Genomic DNA, 22002 nt, shown 5'->3' on the forward strand with positions numbered 1-22002 from the left:
CCCCCTCCTCTCTCGTCGATGTGAATTAAACCCAAATCCGCTGACCCCTTCCTTATGGTACAAAGTGGGCGGGGAAGCACGTATCCGGGATTTGTCATGGTCAAAACGTACATAACACCCTCCTAACTGTCATTTTCTGCCGATTTAGTCAGAGATAATTGAATTAACGTGCGGGGGAGAATGTAGCCCTGTCAAGGCCGCCCTGACAAGGCACACTTGTCGGAGACAGCTCGCAGATGGCAGGTGATTATTACCACGTGGGATGGCGTTAGAAACAGGTTTGATGTAATTGGAGCAGATACTAATTCGATCAAGTCTTTTTCTTCTTCTCCAAGATGGACGGAATAAATGAGAATGAACAAAAGACCACAGAATATATTTCAGAAGGAAGGATGAAACGCATTTGGGGGAACACAGGGAAAGGAAGAGGATAAGAAATAGATCGATTAAAACAAAGGCGATACGATAACATTATTGATGATGATAGTAATGACCTTTACGCCAAAAAAGCAATTACTCAAACAACTGGATATGATTTTGGAAACGGTCAGACGTTTCAAGTAGCATCCACTACTTTTCGTCAGTGACTGTGAGCAAGATCAGTTGAACAGCGGGTTTATAACCACGAACTATGAATTGATATGCAAATTAGAAGAAGACAAATTTTTAGACAGTCCAATAGGAAGCAAATTAGACAAGTCAAGACAAGGTTGAAGTAAACGGGGACAATAGCTCCTATTGTTTTAATATAGGAGCTAAAGCTGGTTTGCCCCCAAGGCTATGTCCCAAGTGCCAGACAGTTCCACCCTTAGCCCTCCTTTCCTGTTGAGGGTTGGATTGTATATCCTCTCATATATTGCCTCCCTTACTCCACGTTCGAACCAGCGGGGTTCGCGGTCAAGGATATCAGTGGATTCGAGATTGAACGAGTGCCCCTGGTTGTGTTTTAGGTGGTGGAAAATGGCCGAGGAGTAGCGGTTAGCGCAATGTTCTTTGTACCTTTCATTAAGTGATCGGCTGGTCTCTCCGATATAAGTGTTGTTGCAGTTGGGTTCTTCACATTTGAGTCTGTAGATGACATCGGCCTTGCTGCCTTTGCGGGGTCGGTCTTTAGGATGTACCAGTCTTTGTCTGAGAGTTGATTGAGGTTTGAAGTTGGTGGCAATGTTGAAGTTTTGGAAGATCCGTCGGAGTTTTTCGGACACTCCTTGTACATATGGAATAGTGATGTTGGCCTTGTTTCTGTTGGTCAACGGTGTACACTTAGGCGTTTTCTTGGACTGGTCAGACGGTTTGAGGGCTTTGTTGAAAGTCCATCTTTGGTAGCCACATTTGCCCAGGGCACCTCGGAGGTGTCTATGTTCGTCTGTTTTGGTCGTGTCAGAGGTGATGATGTTGTCTGCCCGATGAAAGAGAGTTTTTATAACTGCCAGTTTGTGTTCCAAAGGGTGGTGAGAATCAAAGGCCAAATACTGATCGGTATGGGTCGGCTTCCTGTATACTTCGAACTGGAGGCGACCATCCTTCTCTATGATGGTTTTGGTGTCTAGGAAAGGGAGCATATTATCTTGACTCGACTCCTGCGTGAACTTGATGTTGTCATCTATCTGGTTGATATGTTCAAAGAAATCATCAGCTACTCTCTTCTTTAGTCTGCACCAAGTGTCATCTACATAACGGAACCAGTTGGCCGGGGGAGTATCCTTGAAAGTACTGAGGGCTTTGTTCTCAAATTTCTCCATGTACAGGTTTACCACGATGGGCGAAACTGGTGAACCCATAGCACAGCCGTGCAGTTGTTGGAAGAATTGTCCTTTGTAAGTGAAGTATGTGCACCCCAGGCAGAGGTCTAGCAGCTTGCATATTTGGTCCACAGATAACTTGGTTCTGTCTGCTAGTGTGTTGTCAGCCTCTAAGGCTTCCCTGACTACTGACACCGCTTCTTTGGGGGGATGCAGGTGAAAAGAGAACACACATCATACGAAGTGATGATTTCATCTTCGTCTAACTGGATGTCTTTGATTTTGTTTACGAAATCTGCACTGTTTTGTACATGGTGTTGAGACTTCCCCACTAAAGGTCCCAAAATCTTCGCTAGAAAACTTGCTACCCCGTAGGTGACTGAGCCTATACCAGAAACTATGGGCCGTAGAGGGACGTCCTGTTTGTGGATTTTGGGGAGGCCGTGGAAAGCAGGGGGTTGTTCTGATTTGGGTTTGATTTTTAGATAGGTGACATGATCCAGAGCTTCATCAGTTTCTAATTTCTTGAGAGCTTCAGTGATTTCCCTCTTAAACTTGGTAGTGGGATCTCTTTTCAAAGGCTTGTATGTGCCTTTGTCCCCTAAGAGGTCCTGTATCTTCCTGTCATACTGCTCCCTGTCTAAGACTACTGTGCACCTGCCTTTGTCAGCAGGAAGAATCACTATGTCTTGATTAGTGGCCAAATCCTTGAGAGCGGTTTGTTCCTCCCGGGTAATGTTACTAGCAGGGGGTTTAGAGACTTTCAGGGTGGTAGCTACTTTAGTGCGTAAGGCTTCAGCCTGTTTGTATGACATATGGGCTCGTCGAATTGCTGACTCGGTCTCTGTTACAATATCGATGCTGGGGATTTTGTTAGGTGTTACTGCAAAATTTAGACCTCTAGAAAGCAGCGATTTCTCTGGCTCTGTAAGGGTATGGCTACTAAGGTTTTTTACCCACCGCTCATCTGTTCTAGTCTGTGTTGTAGTTTGAGGGTTTGGGCTGCTAGATCTCCAATTAGGGTCACTATCCGCTGTGCTGTTCACTTGTTTTTGCTGTAGGCGTTCGAATTTGCTCTTCTGTCTAGATTTACCCTTCTCGTGTTGGGAGAGCTGTCCACGTGTTATGAACTCTTTAGTTTCGGCAAAAGTCTCCTCTGATAATCGTTCCCTCAGTACTTGTTCAAGATTAGATTTTCTTGCGTTTAGTCCATCCAATTTGTAGTTGATCTGTCTAACTCTTTCGTTTAGTAGCTTTCTTTCCGCGTTAGAAATTATCTTGTTGGCGTTGAAGCCTTTGATGGAGGTCTTTAGGCGCAAACTGACAGGAGTGACACTTACCTTGAGGCACCGTAAACTGAAGCGTAGATGGTTCCGGTAGTCCGCAATCTTCCTGCTGGTGTTCTCCAGATCCCTCACTGAGCTCAGGCAAATCTTACCGTAATGATCCTTGATACGTCGATGAAGATTAGACATCCAGGTAATAATATACGCCAAAAAAGCAATTACTCAAACTATGATTTTGGAGTAGTACAGCCTAGGTCTTTCAGCCCTTGGTGTCCAACTCTCAGTCGGGCTCGGTGACGTTATCCAGGGGACCCGGCCCGGCCCGTGTGCCGCCAGCCCGGCGGCCTGGTCCGCTCCCCCCGCCCATGGTTAGATTACAGCCGTCCCAGGGGAGAGGATTTGGGTTGTGGCTGATAAAAACGTGCAGCCCTCAGACTGACAAGGACGACAACGAGTGGACTTCAGACCGATGGGAGGAAAGCCAGAATCACATCATCTCAACTTTTCCTAAGAGGTTCACTCCATTCGTTGAGCTTTAGAGTTAGCTTGTGAACTTTCATACAAAATGAGTCATCTGCAACCGTGTTTGACAGTACGTCAAACATACCGCGACGTCATGTGTGTATCAGGTACCAAAGTGAACGTAAGGTTAAGGGTCAGAAAGTTCAGGTTTGCCGTGACGTTAAGCCCAGGTGAGTCCGCAGACGTGTGTTACCCGTGCACGTCTTAGACAGTATTTCTCGATTCCGCGGCTTTTCGGTGCAAGTTTAGAGGTCCAGGTATGCAGGTTGTTCCGGTTATGTCGATGCATCGAGAGTTATGCAATGTTAATGCAATGTCAGTTGTTGTGGATGTCTTATTTTGTATGCTTAGAACGATCTGTGGTTGTCCGCCTTTACGTTTCAAGGATGTGCGGCGCCTTTTTGATGCAGAACAGTTACTGGCTCGTTTCGTAAATATCATGAGGCAGGGGAGAGGAGTTTGTTCTACTGTAACAGTTGTTGTTATTGTTCTATCATCATCATCATCTGGTCGTGAAGGTATCACGGATGTTTAATGCTTGATTATTGTCTAATGTCAGTAGTAAATGATGTATAAAGCTATGGTAAGGTGAGTTATAGTTCCTTTCTCCAGTTTCTGCAGTACTGGTCGTCGAGCTTGTCTGGGTGAACCCACGGCCAGACCCGGCTTCTTCCTTCTGCTGGGGGGACCGGTGCAGAAATTCGAAGAATCACAGAGCCGACGTCTTCCTCCTGCTGCGGGGACCAGTGCAGAAGCTCATCGGAGTCCATTTTACAGATGTATAAATATAGAAATACCGTATTTCTATGATCTTACACCTGTAAAATGAATTCCCATGAGCTTCATACGGTATACATATATCTGTCACTATTTCTTATGGAAACTTTTATATGAGTACTTAAGAACAAAATTCTGTAAAGAAGTACTGTAAAATCTTCACAATTTACCATAATAATAATAGATATATTCAACCTTAATGACGATCACCTGTGTTATAGAAGCTCATCTACATAATTTACCCAAATGGTCTATTTTGTGTCTGGACCACAAGTGAAATATAACGTTACATCCTGTGGAAGTAGTGTATCTTTTAATTCAAAACTTGGCGTTAATCATAGTGTAGAGTGAAAAGTCAGTGTGTAATAGTGTCATAACGGAAAACTCTCATTAGTAAATCATGTGCATATCTGCATATCTAAAGGATTACAATAAGTCAATGAGAGAATGATGTGTAAAATAAATAGATAAATAGATATATCTTGTATCTTATTGTAAGTAGAGTTATCCGTTCTGCTGTTGTTGTTAGAAACCTCGCGAGTTATCCGTTCTGCTGTTAATGTTAGAAACCTCGCAAGGTGACCATACTTTGCATGCATCTGTAATCAACGTGTGAGTATTCAGTGTGTATTCAGTAAACTTTTGGATGTTGAGGTGTAGAAGCATTACAAATAACAAAATATTTAATTCTAACTAAAATAAGGTTTGTTTTTATATCTTAAGTGATGGTGTGAATGCATATAAGCACGAGAGAGTTCGTTTCAATGTACACTTTGGACGTTGTTCCTTTGTCAGATTTCTGGCAGTAGCATTTATGACAGAATGAAATTCAGTAGATGTGTTTTCATTACCTTCTTTTCTTGTTTATGTCTAAAGTATTGAATAAAGAATACTTTTCTTTGAACTGTTTTTGTTTTGTTTTTGCTTAAATGCCTTTTTTTGTATCCTCACGTCAGCCACTGGGCCTCCGGAGTTTGCTTACGATCAAATTGATTGATAGATGTCCTGACCAGTCTTCATAGTTTCTCAATAAGTCAATTATTACATTCAGATTAATTACACTCACCTGTGTTACAGGTGTTCATGAACATAATTTACCCAAATGGCCTTTTTGGTGCCCAAACCACGAACGAAAGATGCTTGCTCTCAATGTAGTGTAAAGATTTGCGGGGGTGTAGGCGGGGCTGGGGAAACCAAACATGGGTTTGCAACAACAAATTAGAATTTCTGTCAATATCAAACCTTGTATCGAGGGGAGGGCAAGAAGAGTCTGGGAAATTGTGGGAAAATAAACTTATAACGACGAAATTTTCAACATTTGTGTTTTTTCCAGTGTAATTGTGCCATAATGCGACATCGTGTTACGTGACGTCTTGTGACACAGCCTGGCGTGGCTAGACCGGCCTTAAGGGGCAACACGGAGGGCCCTAGTTTTTTGAGACACTAAGTTCCCAGACAGAGAACTAGTGATCTCCTAAGCCATAGGACAGCTCAGCTCAGCCGTCCAAGGCTCGCACATGCCAGCCCACTTGGAATGACATCTTCTCCCACAACGTGGAGGCTGTCGTTGCAAGGAACGACATGACTCGAAATTGTCTTGCCTGCAGCCCAGAGTAGCTCTGTAGAATTTTCATTTGTGGTTCAACAACTGAAACGTTTGAAAAGGTACGTTTGATTCCTCCCCAATATACGGGTTAATGTATATACATTTGGACATCTTTGAAATGAAGAATACGTATAATGTTTTCACGTATAACAATCATGCCTGTTGTTGTCTTGCTCCGATATATCACTTAATCTAGAGCAGACATAGCCATTTGGGTAAATTATGATAATACACCTTAATGGCATGTTAGTTTTGGGTGAACTCACCTCAGTTTGATCGGTTCTTGCGAGTTACACAGGGCCATACTTCAAGCTTTTAATTCACGGCCAAGTCTTTCATACATGACGCAAAAGGAATCCTTCTTATTAGGTAGCATCTAGAGAAATGTTCAAACTGTTTTTCTTTTATCCTGAAGGCACGAATCTTCCCTTCATCAATAGCAATGCTGACTTTTTTCTACCTGTGTGCTTAGTTTTCATTCATATGGTAATGTACCTGACGATGAAAAGTCCACTACTGCAAATTAAGTTCTGGCCACGAATTGCAAGCTTTCAGTTGATCTCACACGCAAACATATACATATTCTCTCACACACGTACACACACATGCATGCACACACACATGCACGCGCAGACACACACACACAGACATGCACACACACGCACAGACACACATGCACACACACAGTTGAGGTTGCAGCATCCAGCTAGTCATAAATCATAATGGAAGTGTCCTGTAAGGGCATAGTCACATTTGTCGTACAACCGCCGTACTATCACTACTTTTGATTCTTGGGATAGTCATGCATGCGTCGTACAAAACTGTCTTGTTATCGAAAGGCCTACCCCATATCCTTACTGGCGATTGGTTCTTCTGTAACAGCCTGCTTGAAAATTCTACATTAAAATCATCCGCCGACCTACGGCAAGTGTGACCATAAAAATCTTCCCACATCATTATTGATGCATAGGGCGGTGCCCATCTCCGTTTCATAGCCCTGGGCCACACTGTGGTGCAATCACTGTAGCAGGGGGCTAGTCCACTGGCAGTGAAGTGTGTTTAACTTCCATACTGTCTCAGAAGTATGTACCATTTTTATGAAGTCTTTGGTATGACTCAATGCGCCTCTTGTCCAGAGGTGTGATGTCATTTAAATAGGAAATCGGCACTCATAAACACCAAAGCAGTTGTCACATTTTATTGTCACATCTTATTTGTATACGATCATATAATAATTAATATATACACATTCAGTCAAAACAAGTTATGTTACCAGACTGAACACTATCGAGTTATAAATACGTTTCTCTGATGAAGAACACTCAGAACAACTGTAAAGTACTCTGCACTTGTACAAACAAATAAGAACAAAATTACACATGTTTGTTTTAAGTACTTATACAAACTAAGAGCCAAGGGCATAGAAACACATAATATAATACCATCAAAACCATTACATATTATCAATAGTTTTCCCTGAAATCTTGTATAATATGAATGAAATTTGACCGTTGAAGCAATGTAGCGGATTTTGTCATCCTTTTTTCACTGACATCTTTGCTCTACAATTACTTCTTTGAAACAGAAATATACATTACATATGCAATTATTATGCATACATAGTACACAAGACAATTCACTCTTCGAACCCTAGCTACAACCGATGCGATGTACATAAACAACAATAAATATGACATCTTGTCATTGAAAATACCTTTTGGTGTAAGGTTAGCGTGTCGTATATTAATGTACATTTTATTAGCCCACTCAAAGGGATATACTGTATCTTCTATACATGCAATTCTTGTTTTCCTTCATCTAACTTTCTAAAACACCTAGATAGTTTATTATCATATCTATAACATCACATATGAAAGCTGTCTGTACGATATATATATATATATATTATTTCTATATTTGTAACATCATCATTCTAAAACTGGACACCACTACTTACACAAGACACATTGAATGACGTATTGCACTTACAGAAGGGCACTTTCTTGTAAACTTGCTGTCTGGATGGTTGGAGTAAGTTTCAAGTGTTTGTACATAGAATAATGTAAAGTCTTCAGTAGGACCGCATTATAGATAAACTATTTGATATGTGCAATTATTGATATTTGATTTGAATCTTTTTTGTTTACTCTACTGGAAATACACATATGCCAAATGAATTGTGACAGTTTTGAATTGAGTTTTCTTGACCCAAAAAAGAGCAAATAAAAATACAACGATATTTTCCGAGTTGACAGAGGAAGCCAGCAGCCTCCTCGATATAGTTTTGTGGCACGTTTTGAATGGGCTGAATAACAGGTTTTCAAACATACTTCAACAATTCTGTCAACCTAGCAACTTTATATGGAACTGCAGGTCTATATTTGTGTGTTCTTTTGTAAATAGAATGATTCATGAAGTGATTTTTTTAAGTAACGATGAACATTCACCTGGCAACCTTAATGTACATATAATTCTTAATAACTCGGAAGCTGTTATTTACGTTGCAACAAGTAACCAAATATCAACGAAATTCTCACCAATTACTGCCAGAATTTTCCACGTATCAGCAGAAATTCTTTTAAAAGCGGCAAATATTAATGGTAATAATGTTGTCGTATATTCTTTGTACCCTTTAGTGATAGATGTTTCACAAATACTCCCTTCTTCAGCAAAGAATTTCTAAAAAAACAATTAGGCTAGCCCCTGAGGCGTCGCCAATAAAAGAGCACACTATAGAATACATTGCACCCTAGCTAACACACAAGTAACATTTAGACTTCCACAGTTGACAATATCTGTGTGAGAGATTCTGAGTACATTTGGTCCCCCACCAACTGTTTTCTTTAATTTCTTAGCTAAATGCAACAAACAAGACAATCTACGGTACTGCAGTCATTATAGTAGTACTGTACAAAGAAGTTTTTACTTCTATTGGAAGTCAGTTCTGTTCGGTTATACTACTTTATACCTATTTCTAATAAGGCCACACTAATTTGATTATATGGATGGCATCCATACACATAATTTTTCGTCCAGTTCCAAAAAAAGAAGTTTGCTACCATACTGTTCATAGTACAAAGAAGATGCAAAACAAATCTAGTGTCAGACAATGCCTCTTTACCTACCGTAAAGTGCACTGATTTTGTCGTACATCAGAGCACTTTGCCAGTGAAATATTGAAAGTCTTCAAAGATGTCAAAGAACAAAAATAAACAATTTATAATTTGGTAAAGCATGTTCTGTGTCATTTACAAAACCTTCCTACCACTTAGATTTCTAAATGAAGGCAACTTTCTTGGGCCCAACTTTTATTTTTTGCATGCTTCAATTTTGCAGTGCCTAGAGTATGTCATCCATATTATCAAATTAGTATGGCCTTAAACATTTCAGCCTATCTAAGCAAAGAATACAACGTTAAAAAGGGCAATGTACAGTGTCACCAATAATGATAGCTACAAGTACATTTTGTGTATTTTCTTCCAGTCAAAAAAAAAGAGATTGAAATGTTTCATGATTCATTTTAGATTGTACAATTTGATGTTTGTTGGTTAATACATTTAGAGGTTTCATTTTACATGTATATACAGAAGTTTGTATACGTATTTTTAATATCATCAGATATTGCACATAGTCCATGTTTGTTGATCCTAAAGCAGATAGTTCAAATATCTTTGTTCTGTTTGTAGTTCATGCAAGGCAAGTAGGCATGAGCTAGGTTTGATACACTACCAAGAAAATGTCCCACCCCCGAGGCATCGCCAAAATACTACACACGTTACAAGACAAAACATACATTGTATATTTCAATCAATCTGTAACTGTCTCTACCCCTTACTTATAGGTGGGCAGTGTAAGACGCACTTCCTTTGTTTCAAAGAAAGTTTTTTTTTTCATGAAACGTGTTGAATCCATGCTATCATCAAGGTAGGACATCAACTGTCCAGGTTATACCAACTCCAGCCGTTCTTTTTGATGGAGGTGGTAAAATAAAATGTGCTCCGATAAAAACTGATTTTGTGCAGCAGAAAAACATTAAAAATGTGATAGCATGATGCAAATATAGAAAGTGGTTGTAAATGATGCGCATCAGGTGAAAATTCCAAATGTTTCCAGTTTTTAAAAGATTTGTAACCACTTGGAAAAAGTTGTATGTGGCTATCTTACAGAAACATGTACTTCTTGACCATGTCAAGTATAGAAAGGGATATAGCTCAGAGACATGCACTAAATGAAGACCATCAAGTATTTGTACAGTATTCCAAAATCAAAATAATGTTTACAGCTAGCTGTAACGGTACTCATTCTTTTTAAACTCAACCTGAGTTTTAGGATGCGACCTCACATGATATACCATCAACAAACGTGTTGTTATTACCCTTTAAGCCATCTAATCTCTGTACAGTTAACACATAAAATTATCACATTTTGTACTGTTGTTCACATTTTCTATGTACATCATCTGTATCCATTGAACCCTGTTTCAGCTTTGTGTTTGTCTCTCTTCGACAGCAACTTCCATGACACTTAAAACCAGGAGTCCTGGGTTCGATCCCCATGCCTCAGCTCCATCCCCTGGTAAATCATACAAGGTGTCAGCCTTACAGCGACTTGCCTTCGTATAAAACAATACTTAGTTCCATTAAACCTCCCCTCTTTTTATATATGAAAGGTCTTAAAAGAGGGTCCTAGCTGATTTCAAGACCACAGGAGGTTTGTTTTGACTTGAAGATTCCTTACCTGTCCTTCAGACACCCTCGATTGCAGAACCTTAACCCTGCTAATGTAGCGTTTTACCACCAAATTTGTATTGGTTACAGGGTTAGGCAGCAGGGAGAAGGTTAAACACGAAACGGAAAGGAACTATATAACGTGCGTTAGACTTCTTCTTCGATAGAGTCGGGGTTGTTGGTGAGTAGACACGGCCTGTGGGCCTGTACGCGCCGGGCGATCACGTGTAAGAGGTCTAGAGCGGAGTCCACCTTCTCGTCCATGGTTGCCACCTGGAGGTGCGACAAAACAAGACAGTGGTCAGTCTACTACACAGAAAGGATAAGATAGTGACCAAAAAAATCAATAGTACTCATTTGTTAAGACACTCAAATCAAAATGTGTAAAAAAGAAAATTGACGTAAATTCTCATAATTCCGCTGGGGACCCTAAGACAGCATATAAGAAACGGTGTTATCCAGTGAGGCCTTCTTAAGAATGTCTTGAACACCTGCATATCTGAAGCATGCATACCGCAGGGATTACTGATGTTTTATTATCAGATCTCTTTAAATTATAAGAGTAGACAACACCTCCCTTCTATTGTTGAGTGGAAATTTAGCATAGCAAAGCAAATTCACATGACTTATTGTATATAACTATAAGGAGTGTATACGTATGAAGCATAAAAGTGGCAGTATATATATATGGAAAGGGATCAGGATGACTTGGTGCTTTACCACCTAGGCCCACTACCCTGGCCAACTCAGCCAGGGTTAGGGTTAGTGTGTTGGGCCAAGTTGACCAGTGTGTTGGTCTGATTAGCCATGGGCCGAGTTGGTAAAGGCCGAAACATCCAACATCTGTATGGAAACAGCCTCCAACCTACAATTTTGACTGCCACACTTTGGCCTAATTTGTTTTTCTAACAATTTGTTTTCCCCTAATTTGTTTTTCTAACTACAAATTTCCCTTCATGACCTCTTTGCACAGTTATACATCAGGCCACACCAATTTGATTTCTTGGTTAACAGAATTTAAAAAAACCCTGCTAGATTGGAAAATCAACATGAAAACAGAATCTCAGAGGAAAGTTTGTACTTTGGTGCACACAGTTTCAGGGAGTGAACAGGGTCAGGTGCAAGTTTTCACCCCAGCCTTCTGTTTCAATGATGTCCTCGTGCTAGAATTTAAAAAAAAAATCTGCTAACCAAGAAACTAAATTGGTGTGGTCTCAGCACAGTTGAAACTTCAATAGACCCCTATGACAGGTACGAAGTGAACAATCAGCCCTTAACCTGCAGGTGTACAATAGTAGCAGGCAGGTGAGTAGGAGTCCTAATGAGGGTCTCTTAATGCACTAATCACCCCTGGGACCTTAACGACCAGGCGTGGTCCCTGTGACATCTGCCTGAGGATGTGCTGTGGGACATGTGGCAGGTGTCAGGGATGATCTCTTTATAAAGGAGTGATGTCAACCTGTGGGCCTCTGATGGAAGTCAGGAATTACTGAGCTTATGGCAGCTCTTCATCTGAGGGGAGATCTGAGGGGTCTGTTAAGGTCGCAGAACACAGTTTTTATCCGCGACCTCCGGGGTCCATGGCGCGGGTACAGAAAATAGTGCGGGCCAAACCCTTGAAGACCGGGTAGAAAGCTGCATGTGAGAGGAAGCCATGTATTTCTCAAGTGCACCGCACTATAATTCTTATCGCGTCGAGGCTAGTCACCTTGCGGCCCTTAACTATAGAAATCCCCATAGCCCGAAAATTGTGTTCTGCAACCATAACAGCAAAATCAAAAAAGGCAGCAGCCTTTAATGCTAAATTTGAGTATTATGCTAAATTTGAGCAGGCTAGCTTTGCTCTACACTAAATTCAGGCCCCAATAACACTCTACGTCGAATGGAATGATTACGCTTTACATTGAATTTGAGCGGTTCACCACGAATAATGTGGAATCAAAGCGGGTGATTACGCTCTAAATAAAAGGGCATGCAGACACCTCTTAGAAGGTGTAACTAGGAGAGCTTAGAATTTACATATGCCTCATCCTTACTTTGTGTAGTACTAATTATCTCACCACTTACCCCTTAACGATAATTAAAGAGACCATTAATCAAATAGAAAAGACTCAAAACAAAAGGGAGTCAAAGTGCCTGCAGGAAAGGGTATTATGTGGGCATTCTGGTGTGGTTTAAAGTTTTAATTGAAATGTTCAAGTAAGTCAACAAAAAAGGGCATGAATCTCCCCATTTGAATGTCTAACTAGGCAAGTTAATGATTTACATTTCATGTCACATCCTGACTTAGTGGGCCCGGCCCTCGAGTACTTTTTATCTATGACTTACTAAAATCTTAATGTCGGTTCTGAGTTTTCAAGTTGTGGGCTCATGTTCAAAGTTTGTTCATGTTCTTGTGGATCTGAGAAACCTGTTAACTTTAAACATACAAGAGGGCTGGCATGGGGGATGGGCTACAACACTTTACGCTTAATTCAGGAGGGCTGCCTTCATATAACGTTAAAGTGAGGAAAGTATTCACCTAATATTTGGACATCTCACTACGAATTACGTGAAATAGCTTTCCTTATAAATTATGGGAAATCAAAATAGCTTGCCTATGCTTAATGGAAGAGCGGAATGCAGGCCCCCATACATTCTCATATGTCATACCTTGTCTTAAAAGACAGTCAAGAAAAATACCTAAGGGTAAAAAAGAACAACACAAAGAAGCAGAAGATGCGATAATGCATGATTTTAGAATACCTAAGAGGCGTGATGAAGAGTACTAATTATCTCACCACTTACCCCTTAACGATAATTAAAGAGACCATTAATCAAATAGAAAAGACTCAAAACAAAAGGGAGTCAAAGTGGCTTCAGGAAAGGGTATTATGTGGGCATTCTGGTGTCAGTGGTTTAAAGTTATAAAGTTTAAAGTTATAATTGAAATGTTTTAGTTAAATACAATCTTAAATCATGGAAAACCTTCTCTCAACTGAAACTGTTTAATCACATTTTCCAAATCATTCTAAAAGTTTTTGTTGGGAATTTTGAAATGATGGTGTCTTACAATTTCAAAGAAAAGGAACAATATGATTTTTGATAGATTTGACAGTGAATGAACAAGTTACAAATGAATAAATGAAGGATTTTCTCAAAACACTGCTAACAGTTTGAAGTCCATAGTTGAAACTAACAAATTGACATCAACAATCGTTATTAGTTGAGGTTGTAGATGTATAACAAAATCTATTTTATTTACTAATTTTGAAATTAGGTAATGATACCACTTGGCTCTGATAGCTATGACAAAGAAAGAACTTTCCCTTTGAGTAAACGCCTGTATGTGAGTCTGGGATTGCGTATCCGGACAAAATTATAGAGGATGGACACATCAAAGGTGCCGTCCGTACGCTAGGCCTGCTTCAGACAAAAGACTGGTAACGCGATAGGGGGCACCGTCACCTGCACAGGCTGGGAGAATTTCATTAGCATCACCTGTGTTGGTCTAATACCTGTACAACATTGTCCACCGGATAAATACCCCGGCCCTCTCCCTTAGCACGCAGCCCTTTTGTCCGGCCCATCTTGACTTGGACGTCGGGAAAATACCTGCGCTGAAATTAAGCCCGGGCGAAAGCTTTCATCTCCATTGTGTACGGAGGGATTAGTGGGTATTTCCCAAGGTTGTTTAGTTGTACAGCCGCTCGTGCATCCCGGAGCCAACACACGGTCGGGATCCTCTACCAACAGTTTGATTGCGGTTCGGATTTGTCACATTTTTTTTCCGACGCACAAATCCGGGGTAAAAGCATCTTGCCTCCCAATACCCGGCGACAAAGCTAGATTACGACATAAACTGGGTATATAACGTCACGGTAAGAGCAGCTAAGAGCCAGCTTTAGTTGTATGTGGCATGCCTTCTTTAGTTTCTATTTAGCAAGAAACCAAGGATTTGGGGTATAGAGAACTTCTCTAAGGGATTGTGTGAGTGGTTGGCTAGGGAACAGGGGTATATGGGTCACCTTTAGAATAGCACTGTGTGGTCACCATTGGACACCTTTCTGCGGCCGTAATATTGCAATGTTACGGTCCTTAGGTGAAAGAATAGAACAGGCGCAGAATAAGAGAGGTCAATTGAATTGGCCGGTTGGACAGCAGGTTAACATTATAGGCACAATGACTTTTAAATTAGCTACCAATATAAGGGGGCCTTTTCTGTAAGGCGTAGACAAACTAGCAGTATCTTAATTTCCTGTAATCTGTAGGTAAAGCTATGTTATTCCTGTAGGTCATAGGGAGAATGCCAAATCTGCAACATGGGCTTCCAGAATTTAGCATAGTACTTAATAAGTAGTCCTCCTGAATCTAGCATTAAGGTACAGCTGAAGGGTGGCTGAGGAGTTTTGGGATGTTATTGAAAAACCCTTTATTAACCTTCCTCAACCTTAATTTTTTTTAAGGTAGTACCTAATAGCAAGGTGATACTTTATGCAATGCATGTGTTGTGAAATGCAGGTCCCTTTACAATTTAGTGACTGCTTTACAATCAAACATCAAAAATAATCTATAATACACTAATGAATAGTAATTAAATCAGGGGTGTCTGCAGCTCTAATTTCGTTTCCATCCTACCCATTGTTTTGGAACGTGTGTTGTTCATTTTTGTAGTTAAATCTGTCATTCTATACTATAAAAAAAATAAATTTTCATTGTTTGCAATTGTCTTGAAGTTCCCCTTTTTTGATGGATGGAGTGAATTTTTTGTCCATCCCGACAAGCAGAAAGACAGCCCTGAATAAAAAGAAGCACTTTTTCCTTAGGCAAGCTAAGGTGGCTGTCTATCATAGTAAGACATGTGAACAATCTTCTTGAAGGTATTAAAGAAAGTTTGTCAGCTATTTAAACAGTAAGAGTGATATATACCATTAGGAATGGCAGGTATGGTTGTCTTTTAACAGAGTCTAAAGTACTTGACAGGAGGATAACAAACTTTAACATCTCAACTTTGGTTCAGGGTTTACACTTCAGGTGATTGACAGGTGAAGGGCTACTGGAAGGTCAAAGGTGAGGATTATGGGCTCTGGTCATTAATCAAGCTGTCACCCCTGTCATCTCCATGAACTCTTCCAATCCTTTCCTCCTGACACATAGGAAACACATGTCGGAACTTTTCAAACAGGTTTTTAAAAACTTTAAAGTTTGTTTGTTTGTATTGGACACCGGTAAACCGCCTCATGGCATAACACACCAGGTTTGTAGTGAATAGTACAAGCTGCATATTCGGACAGATTTATTTTATCTGTCCCACTTATACTGGGAAGGACCCCTACTCTTTTCGACAAGTGAGGTTGGATCTTTAACGAGCTCAAGGTATGGCTCGCCTCAAACACAACGTCCTATCTGAGGGACATCCTCAACCGAAGCTAGATGCTCATTTACAGGAGAGAGAAAATATTACAGGGCTAAACATCAGGGATTCGAACTCAGTACCGCCAGGTTCTGAGTCAACAACTCTAACTACAAGGCCATCGTGACACACTTAAGTTGCAAACCGTCCACTCTAACATGCATAGGAGTGATGGGATATTAGATTAGTAGCTATCGTAAGGAAAGACACTTTCTATTGTCAAAGGGAATGATTTAATATAGTAATATTGTTGCAAGTCCAAGTGACAACAAAAGAAAAGAAGCCACCAGCAAAAAGAAGAGAAAGTTAAGAATAAGGCCACATTCTGCTATGAACTAAAAATATACAGTCCATGCATAATTTCTAGCATTATTTCGTAGAATAAATTTTTTGCCTAGTTAGATATTATTGTTTAAGATTTATTAATCAAATATCCACCAATTATACAGTGCTCAGTTTATCTTAATATCATCTGATTTTCACAAAAATTCCATATATCTGTCAAATTCTGGATGTTGGTAGAAAAAAATAATCATTTTCCTGAATTCACTGATCATCCACAGGAAGTGTTATGTTTTCTCTATGCCTTGCTAGAAAGAGAATGTGTTACCAAGGAGGTTTTATGGTCTTACACAATACAATTCCACTCTTTTACAATTATAAAATCTTGATATGGGTGAACAAAAGGAACTAGTACAACTTTTGCAATGTGACAACATTGCCTGAACAATTTGTGATACCTACATGTAATTAGTGACGTTCCAACTGAAAAGACTAAATCGGATTAAGGAATCGGATTTACCGTCCTTATCGAGACAAAAGGAATTTCAACTGTACTGGAAAAACTTAATCCTTCCATTGAGAACAATGTTGAAAGCTACAATCACATAAAACGTTACTCCACCAGTGATTAACATACCTACACAAAGCTACTACGCAGGGCACAGAACATTTCTTGGACAGAACACGCTACTATCAAAACAATTTATGGAAGTCTTCCGCGGTTGTCTCAAAAGCTCACCCACCATCGTGTAACATTTGCTGGACACTGCTTTCGAGCCAAACAGCAAATAGTTTCGAACATCCTTCTATGGAAACCAAGAGGCCGAGTGCACTGCAGAAGTTTGACTTTTACTGATAGTTTAGTCAGAGACACTGAGATTGCATATGAACATTTAGGACAAATGATGTTGGGCAGGGCAATATGGAGTGATGTATGTACTTATTTAGTCCCGGCCGATAGATAGATAGATTTGTTTAGCAGGCCAAACCAGCAGAAAAAAAACAACATAACGCAGCATTAGGAAAATTACAGAGGATTAAACTTAGGACTGGCAGATGGCAGAGCAGAAATAGCCTAGACAATGGGTCATTTAACTAACCCCCCTCTAAAGAGATTTTAGAATGATATACTGGTGTGTTTACAAAGGAGGAACCTTATAATGACAACAAAGACAAGATAGGCTGTAAAAGGGGTTTTGTTGAGAGTGCTATAAAACTAAAAGGATTCCACAATGGCTTGTAATAACGATAACAGAATACACAAAGACCCCTAAGTGAACACCTGCTTGCTCTACTTTACAGCAAAAATATAAACGTTACTTGGACATGTTATAAACAACAGGTTTTCTGTAGGATTTCAAGATGATAACACAATATGAAAGGCTATAAATCCATTACCCTTTTTGTTATACTTCAAAATCGTATTAAGCAGCACTTGTAAGTTGCAAATGTACAGTATCATTCAGGCTGCATGATTTTTGCTTCTTTTGAAATGATTTTGTCTGCAAATCGGTATACTTCTTTCACTGAATACTTCGAATGTATAACAAAAGTTTCAACATAAGAAAGAAATTATGACAAAGAAAGAGTCAACTTAAAACTTCAGGACAATTATTTGGGGCTTTTTCTTTTCTGCAACTTGAAATGATTTGTCCTCTGTAACAATGCGTAAATGGCATAGACACTTTTTACATGGGAGAAAATTCTATCCTTTTCTCAGACATTTTTCTTCCAAAGGACTGAGGAAGCTTTGACATACTGTATTGTGCAGAAAGGCTTGAAAAGAGCAGGACATTTTTCCAGCATGTTCTATTCAGCCGTAATTACAGAGGAAACATCAGTGTATGCCGGAGGGGAAGACTGTTTAATGGTGCAGAAACACATCTATCACCCATCTTTGAAGCCGGTAGGGCACTTCCAGGTGAAAACTACAAGTTCAAGTCCTTCATATCATGTCTACAGCTATGGAAACTTCTTTGGCCCTCTTTCATACCTCATGCATAATTAAGTAACGCCGTCTCCGCTGGCCCCCGGCTGGGACTGAAAAGACCTTCGATGACAGATGTCAAAATTTGGCCATATGGGAAGCAATTTCCGTGATAGCTGCCGTCATGCCATATGGTCATGAAGAAAGGGGGGAGCCACTAGGCTGGAACATTACTGCTGCAAATGGCACTCCCAAAACACTGTCTTCTGAGTCAGAAAGTTAACTATAAGTGTCTTTTTGTAAAAATAAACACAGTTAAGGTCAAAGTAATTGTCTATCGCCCAATTCAGTAGTATTCTAAAGAACCCTTTGAATGAGGGACAGACAAAGTTTAAATGGATACCTCTTTATCTGAAGCAAAGTAACTGCACTTTTTCCTGTTCATATGTTGTTAGACTTAAGAAATGAAAAGAAAGTCCTTTGAAAAGTTAAATTTGGAATGTGGCTTGTACAACAAATAATGTAATATTTGAAGCTCTCAGTGCCTTAAAGTTAGCAGGTATCATAAAGGACTAGCTGATTGAAATACTTTTTTTCGCTTTACAACTAATGATCCTGGAAATCTCTACAAACCTACCATAGTATACCGTAACACCTGCAGTATCGTTTTTTAATGTCTTTGTAAAGCTGTTATTTGAAGACAAATTTTAAAATCTAATAACTTTAGACACTTGGAATTTCCTTTCTCATCAATTTAAAAGTACAATCTTAACGGGAAAGTTGACTGCGAATGATAAAATCTTTATCAAAAGTTATTTCACTCACACTTCTGTGCCCAAATTTCAAAAAAGAAAAAAGGAACAAAGTAAAAACATTCCGTACAAATGACTTCAAAGCCAAGACCACAAATTATCAGAAAAGTGTGGAAATATTATATCATTACACTTCTATTAACTCTAACAATTGAATGTGAATGATCATTTCGAAATCTCTATTGTGCTTTCTTTAATAAGATTTCAAAATAATCTGGATTTAGAAGTAGAAGCTACATAAATATGATAAAGTAACGACACAACGGTATCTACCTAAATCATAGGGTTCAGACCTGCTCAACCCTAAAGACTAATTTCTTGTTAACAGAAGGAACTGTTCAAGTTAACTCTCAAACATTTATGTCATTGTAAACTTCCTAATCCATAGTGGGCTTTAGAGTCTATATAACGGGCCGTAAAAAAATCTGCGGACAGTGCGAGCAGATGCAGAAGTACCACTTGTGGATGTACATGTGCCCGCATGGCTGTAGGCCATCTGGAAGTAAATGGTGAAAAGGCGGGCTGGGAAAACGCTCGACTATAAACAAAGCCCCGGTATCCCCCGGGAATCCGCGCTGTAGCGTGGGGGAGCGGTGCAACACCTGTGAAGACAATGGAGGATCGTGATGGTGGGGACGCTACCACGCTCACCCAGCCGAACTGGGGACAGGAGGGGACAATGGAAAGGGGAGGAGTCAGGACGGACAGTTAATCAACTTCTGCTACAGATGGCACCCTTCTGCAGACTGTAGGGACCACTTTCACATGGCGTCCTGACCTGAAAAACCACCAGCCATGTCCTACTAGAACTTAAAGACTAGTAGACTCGTTTAAAAGACTCGTGTATGGGAAGGGGTGATGGTTTAATATTTACCGAACAGGTGAAAACATTATAAGATCTATAATACCTGCAAAATGACATCGAAAATTCAACAAAATTGAACAACCGTTCCAAGCATTGAAACTTCATTTGTGTCATGAAAATGTAACATATAATTCAATTAAAAAGACAATTTTTTCCCCCAGAAATTCTTGAGTAAAGCACATTTCTAGGTAAGCTTTTTGTACCCCCAAGATAAGTTTTCCTTCGACAAGCTTGACTGGATAAGTTGACTATCACTGAAGAAACCAAGAAGTGAAAATAAAAGACAATAAAACTACATGTAATTACAATTCCTTTTTTAAACCAAGTTTGGCAGAGCAACATTCATTTTTTCTATCAGAAAGGCATAGTGTGATATCACATTCAAAGACAACTCTTTCGATGACTTTCAGGCCAATCTTTTAACAGATGGCACCAAACTAGCTGAAAAACTGGATAAGCTGAGGTAACAAAACAAGGCAAAAGTAGAAACTGCTTGGTCCAAATATTTTGAAAGGCCGTCCGTTGCTTGACCCAGAACGGTACACTGTGTACACCGGTGATACACACATTGACAGTATTTAGATATGCTACAGCCAAAATAGTTTGAAGAGGTCCACACTTTTAGCTGAATTGGGGGCAAATGACACCACATGCTACAAACTTGAACTAAAAATAGGAAATTGGTACGGAGAAAAAAAACAGCATTTATACAACATATGTCATTTTATATCTCCATTTCAAATGATGTAGTTCTCCATGGTGTATTGTCCATGGTAATTTCTATTTTGGATATGAAATATTTGAAACACACTTGATGATATTGACCTTAATCTTAAAATTAACTAATAGACTAACAGTAAGTATGTATATAACTTATAAGGCTCTTTTTAGAAAGAATGACTTATAAGGCATCTTAAAAAGGAAGAGACCCAGTGAGTCTACTGGGTGCATCTGCTGAGGAAAAGTTTTCTATTCGGTGAAAGTTCTGACCACACGGAGCTTGCTGCGGCAGGCGGCCTGCGCGTGTGAAGTCGTAAGTCATCTGCTGAAGTGTGAGTCAGCATCACAAATGAGGGACGCTACGGGCCCAACCACGTGGACAATGTTTATCAGCCGTTTCCGTGTTAACCTCTGCACTAAAGGACGTAGCGGTAGATCCAGCCACAAAGGACTGAAACCACAAATGACTGAAAACAAGCCCTTTCCTCTGTCATTACCATTCGGCAAGTCGCCACAACAGAAGTTGTTTTGGTTCAAATTTTGCAGCATGCGGGCAGGAAAGCCGTTACGTCGGGCCAGCTGACTTACCCTTTAATATGCAAATGAGTCATCTGTTTGGCTAGACGTGCCCTGCATTGGGTAAATTGGAGTGGACGCCTTTAGGGACGCACATTAGGGGCTACAAAGGCGGAAATGCAGCCTGGCTCGGACACAAAGGGCAGTGGTTAAACCGGACTATTCGTCAGGGGCGCGTAATTATGCCCCAAACAAAAAGGGCAACGCGTCTGTCCCGAAGCACGTGCACACGCCATCCCCTCAGCTGCCGCTCTTCACATGAGAAAATTCCCTGACAAAAACCATCACAAGTGAAATGCATGGAAAGGGTGTCATTAACTGAGCAGACATTTTCTCCTTGGCTGCCTTTTTTTTCTAATCAGAGTATTTCCTTTTTTCAGTGTATTTCACGTGGCTGCGTGCTTCCTTCAGCTGGCCGGCTTCGCGTGAGAAAATTTCCGTGACTGTACAAACGTATAATCATTTCCACTGTTTGTAATAACGGTGGATGGAGGCTTAGAAAAGCAAGCCGTCTTTAAGTTTACCCTAACACAAATTAAAAAAAACATATTATCAAGCAACTGTTGTTTCAGAAATGTAAAAATTGTAAAAAAAAAACCCAAAACCGAAACACTACTTTCGAGTCCTTTGAAAACCGCTGGAAAATTTGCCCATCTGTTACATCAATCCTTCATTGTACCTTTTGAACACCCCCTCTTTCTTCTACATAGTGTGTAGCAAAACACTTTGTCATTAAAACCACAGAAAGTGATTCCTTTTCCAACTCTA

The 22002-nt window shown here is 40.0% G+C and overlaps 1 protein-coding gene and 1 long non-coding RNA gene across 2 annotated transcripts in view; one reads left to right on the forward strand and one right to left on the reverse strand.

Annotated features, from left to right (window-relative positions):
• Positions 1-3305: 3305 nt before the first annotated feature.
• LOC136422302 (uncharacterized) lies at positions 3306-5231 on the forward strand. The gene is made up of 2 exons (XR_010753595.1): positions 3306-3815; positions 4163-5231. It is a non-coding gene; the product is annotated as an uncharacterized lncRNA (long non-coding RNA).
• Positions 5232-7116: 1885 nt separating this feature from the next.
• LOC136422221 (potassium voltage-gated channel subfamily KQT member 1-like) overlaps positions 7117-22002 on the reverse strand; it is a 118217-nt gene continuing 103331 nt past the window's right edge. The window contains exon 19 of the mRNA XM_066409867.1: positions 7117-10933. Coding sequence (XP_066265964.1) covers positions 10808-10933 — 126 coding nt within the window. The 3' untranslated portion in view covers positions 7117-10807. The remainder of the gene's footprint in view (positions 10934-22002) is intronic.

Source organism: Branchiostoma lanceolatum, chromosome 16 (assembly GCF_035083965.1).
Source record: "Branchiostoma lanceolatum isolate klBraLanc5 chromosome 16, klBraLanc5.hap2, whole genome shotgun sequence".
Lineage (NCBI taxonomy): Eukaryota > Metazoa > Chordata > Leptocardii > Amphioxiformes > Branchiostomatidae > Branchiostoma > Branchiostoma lanceolatum.